The sequence below is a fragment of the Carlito syrichta genome, unplaced genomic scaffold (genome assembly GCF_000164805.1).
Source record: "Carlito syrichta isolate Samal-C Ts95f unplaced genomic scaffold, Tarsius_syrichta-2.0.1 Scaffold91562, whole genome shotgun sequence".
NCBI classification, from domain to species: domain Eukaryota; kingdom Metazoa; phylum Chordata; class Mammalia; order Primates; family Tarsiidae; genus Carlito; species Carlito syrichta.
The window spans coordinates 219,882-221,847 of record NW_007035658.1 but is presented as its reverse complement, the minus strand read 5'-3'; the positions used below and the strand labels follow the sequence as shown (position 1 = coordinate 221,847).

Below are 1,966 nucleotides of genomic sequence, written 5' to 3'. Positions count from 1 at the left end.
CTCCAGTCTGGGCGACAGAGTGAGACTCCAACTCAAAACAAACAAACAAACAAAACAAAACAAAAACTATTAAACAAATTGTTGGAATAAGACTTTTATTTACAAAATCAGGTAGGTAGCAGGTCAATGCTAGCCCCTGGGCCATAGTTTTCCAACCTATTTTAGAGCAATTGTTCTTTAGACTTAAGTGTGCATTAAAATCATGTGGGAGTTTTATTAAACCAGAGATTGCTGAGATTCACTTACAGATTCACTGGTATCTGATTTAGTAGGTTTGGAGCAGAGTGTGAGAATTAGTATGTTTCCATGTCTAACAAGTTTTCAGGTGATGCTGGGAATCATACTTTGAGCAACACTGTTCTGGGGGTGTTTGTTAATCTTTTCTTACATAGCTTTAAGACACAGTGCTCTCCTTGATTAGTCTTTCAATGTTTGTTTTGGTTTGGTATTTTTTGAGTCTTTTCTTACTCTGTCACCCAGACTTGAGTGCAGTACATGATCACCACAATCACAGCTCATGGAAGCCTCAACCTCCTGAATTCAGGTGATCCTTCCACTGTAGTCTCCCAGGTAGCTGGAACTACAGGTGTGCATCACCATGCCCACTTAATTTTGTTTGTTTGTTTTTGTTTAGATAAGTCTTATTATATTGCCCAGACTGGTCTTGAATTCCTGGGCTCAAGCAATCTGCCCGCCTCTGCCTCCCAAAGTGTTTGAATTATAGGCATGAGCCACCACAACCAGCAGTCTTTCAATTTTTATTATGGGATGTTTCCCAAGAATAGTAACCTGTATTCCCTTGTATCTTACACTTGCTGAGAGTCATTTTGGTTACTTTTATAGAAATTAAATCCAGACTAAGTCCATTTTATTTCAATGAAAAGTACTGAATTAACTATCTTTTTGTGATAGTATAACTAATGATGCCAGAGAAGATGAAATGGAAGAAAACCTGACTCAAGTGGGCAGTATCCTGGGAAATCTAAAAAACATGGCCCTAGACATGGGCAATGAGATTGAATCTCAAAATCGACAAATAGAACGGATCACAGAAAAGGTAAAAACTTTTTATTGCAACAAGAAAATCAGACATCTAATCCAGTGTTGTAGTAATGGACATCTCTGCTAGACACTTTGGGGGACATAGTAGGATAAGATCCTATTCTTACAGTTCTCACAGTTTTGTTTTGTTTTTGAGTTGGAGTCTCAAGGCTGAAGGACAGTGGCATGATCATGGCTCACTGCACACTGTAGGCTTGACTTCATGGGCTCAGGCAGTTCTTCCACCACAGCTCCCTAAGTTGCTGGGATTACCAGTGTGTGCCATCATGCCCGGCTTAATTTTTGATTCTTTGGTAGAGACAAGGTCTTGTTATGTTTCCTAGGCTGTTCTCAAATTCCTGGGCTCAAGTAGTCCTGCCGCCTAGACCTTCCAAAGTGCTGGGATTACAGGCGTGAGCCACCGTGCCTGACCAGGTCTTGATGAGGTGGCATTTCTAACATAACCAACTTGCTCATGGCAGTTGGTTTATTTTGAAACCACAGCCTTGGAATGAAGTGGTTTTACTTAGTACCTACTCTAGTCTTTGAGTGTGCTTTTATTCACCTTGAATAAGTAAATTCGCTTTTGGAGTTTTGTTTTGTTAACCAGTAACAAATTAGTAAATTCCTGAATTCTCATGAATAAGTGAAAATCAGTTCGGCAGAATGGTTCTTGTGGAGTAGATACACAAAATATAGTCATGCAAAGGAAGGGAAATTATGATTCTTATTTTTTTTACTTCACATAACATAAAATATACTGAAAATGAAATTGTTTTCAGTGTTTGTATGTGTCACATCTAAAAGTCATACTTCATTAAGAACTCAGTGTCAGCTGGCCTCGGTGGCTCAGCCTGTAATCCCATGCTTTGGGAGGCCAAGGTGAGTGGATTGCCTGAGCCCGTGGGTTCGAGACCCGCCTGGG

At 40.0% G+C, this 1,966-nt stretch overlaps 1 protein-coding gene across 2 annotated transcripts in view; it reads left to right on the top strand.

The window, feature by feature from the left end:
* The window catches only part of SNAP23 (synaptosome associated protein 23), a 48,355-nt gene that overhangs the window by 43,168 nt on the left and 3,221 nt on the right, over positions 1-1,966 (top strand). For both annotated transcript variants that reach the window (XM_008059335.1, XM_021712938.1), the window contains one exon: positions 913-1,057. In XM_008059335.1, the coding sequence (XP_008057526.1) occupies positions 913-1,057 (145 nt within the window). The remainder of the gene's footprint in view (positions 1-912; positions 1,058-1,966) is intronic.